The sequence below is a fragment of the Echinops telfairi genome, unplaced genomic scaffold, assembly GCF_000313985.2.
Source record: "Echinops telfairi isolate 266 unplaced genomic scaffold, ASM31398v2 ScPeMD7_24;HRSCAF=84, whole genome shotgun sequence".
Lineage (NCBI taxonomy): Eukaryota > Metazoa > Chordata > Mammalia > Afrosoricida > Tenrecidae > Echinops > Echinops telfairi.
The window spans coordinates 6,569,550-6,571,901 of record NW_022103921.1 but is presented as its reverse complement, the minus strand read 5'-3'; the positions used below and the strand labels follow the sequence as shown (position 1 = coordinate 6,571,901).

General features: G+C 46.8%; 1 protein-coding gene across 1 annotated transcript in view; it reads right to left on the bottom strand.

The window, feature by feature from the left end:
* Window positions 1–328: 328 nt before the first annotated feature.
* LCP1 (lymphocyte cytosolic protein 1) overlaps window positions 329–2,352 on the bottom strand; it is an 85,203-nt gene continuing 83,179 nt past the window's right edge. Inside the window, exon 16 of the mRNA XM_004714093.2 lies at window positions 329–1,030. Coding sequence (XP_004714150.1) covers window positions 898–1,030 — 133 coding nt within the window. The 3' untranslated portion in view covers window positions 329–897. The remainder of the gene's footprint in view (window positions 1,031–2,352) is intronic.

Sequence of the window (2,352 nt, the reverse complement as noted above, 5' to 3'; positions counted from 1 at the left end):
TTGACTAAGCATCTATGTTTTTGTGCCTGAAATAAGATGGATTGGTAAATAGTTGTGGACTTTAGACACGAAACAACAAACGAACGAATAAACAAAGCCTTATTCACACAGTGGTCAAGCGCTTAGCTGCTCTCCAAAAGGTCAACTACTTGAACCCACCAGCTGCTACTGGGTACCAAGACAAGGCACTTTGATTCCATAAGGATTGCAGCCAGGTGGGAAAGGTCTATCTTGGCCTACAGGGCCACTAGGAGTTGGAATTGACTCCATACTAGGGGGTTTGCTTTGGTTTGAGTCATGATAAAACATCTATACAATTTCTTTTCTTTCTGCACATGCTCAGTTGGCAAACTCTTGACTCTGAGAAAGACAGGTTAAGTGACATTGGGTTAAGTAGTCAGGTTACGTAGTCATCAGCAGTAGAGAGTTTAATTACCAGATTTTTATTGGGAAACTGTCAGAGTGACTGGATTTTGAAAGACGATCAGGTAATATTTCTAATTTGTTCTCTTGTTCTGAGCAGACAGCTCTCCTTTCTGGATCATAAGCTTGGGAGAATGCACTGCAGACATATAATCTGAGCCCACTAGGAGGCTAGCACAGACTAGATCTATCACCTTGCATGTGTGTGTTGGCTGGTAGAATGTCAGCTCTTGGCCACGGAACGAGAACACAGACAACAGCGGCTGAGACACCATTGACCTTTGCCCTTCATCTAATACACAGCTGGACCAGTAGGCTTAGATTCCAGCAGTGCACTGCACGGCACTGGGAGGGTGGAGAGCAAGATCACAGGCAGACAGAGGGTATGAGGGGAAAAGGAGAGGTCGTAACAGATCCGGGGACTTCTGGAGAGTATCCTGGGTCAGCCAGCCAGGCCCACCAGCCTGATGGGCTTCACACTCTCCTCATTCCTTTTCCCATGAGGCAAGCGAACACTGTCATCACCATCTTGGGGTTCACTTCAACCAGGTCTTCTGGAAGGGCATATACTCGGGCCCCGATTTTTCGAGCCATGGAGATGGCATATCTGAAAGGAAGAAAAGAGGGAAGATGGGGGGAGTTGAACGAGGTAGAAAGGTTTGATGCTTGGCCAACTTCAAGCACAGAACTCATCGCAGATATGCCCAGAGCCAGTCACCGGCTCCCTCCCACTTCTTAGATGGACACGGTTCCTGACACCCGCAAACTTTCTGTGTAGCCTCATGACAACCACAAACTTATAATTGGTCCTTGGAGACGATGCTAGACCCCACGTCCTTGTTTTCTTTAGCCCCCATGAGTCTTCTCATGGGCTACAAGGCATTCGGCTTGCTTGGCTGTTAACCAGAAGATTAGAAGTGCTCCTGGCAAGCCAGGCCTGGTGATCTACTTCTAAAAAGCCAGCATTGAAAACCCTGTGCAGCACAGTTCCACGCTGACCCAGTTGGGGCTGCCACGAGTCAAAAGAAACTCCACAGCCACCGGGTGGGTTACGTGGCCCAACTCTGAGAACAGAACGGGAATCTGTGCTAAAAGAAAAAATGTTTGTGGTTACCACGAAATGAGATCTTATTTCAATCCTATCACAACAGTACTATTAAGAGAAGATAACAGATGATCGCATAATTCTTCTTGATATGATTGAACTCTTGAATTGTATAGTGTTTGATTACATCCTGATAAAACCATTAAAAGAGAGAGAGAGGAGATAACAGAACTGTGTACCATGTTTCACTGACTTCAAAAGGGGGAAAGAAAATCACATCGAATGAAATACTGGAGAGCCTTCCTTGGAAAAGGGGTCTCTCTGCATCTCCTCACGGAAGTGGGATAAGTGGGGTTCCCGTATTTAAAGGGGTAACTGACTTGGTCAGTGCAGAAGCATAACCGATGGATTCTATTATGTCAACCCACATATTACATGACTGACCCTAAGCTTTGATGTCCCAAATCCCCAAGACTGTGAACTATGACCTTCTCCCAAATGCACAGCGACATAAGAGGAAGTTGCCGGATCATCCTTTTCCTTAGCTTCTGTTCATCTGCCACTCTCAGTGTCACTCATCTCTCTTTCCTGATCACGTGATCTGCCACTCTCAGTGTCACTCATCTCTCTTCCCTGATCACGTGATCTGCCACTCTCAGTGTCACTCATCTCTCTTCCTTGATCACGTGATCTGCCACTCTCAGTGTCGCTCATCTCTCTTTCCTGATCACGTGATCTGCCACTCTCAGTGTCACGCATCGCTCTTTCCTGATCACGTGATCTGCCACTCTCAGTGTCACTCGTCTCTCTTTCCTGATCACGTGATCTGCCACTCTCAGTGTCACTCATCTCTCTTTCCTGATCACGTGATCTGCCACTCTCAG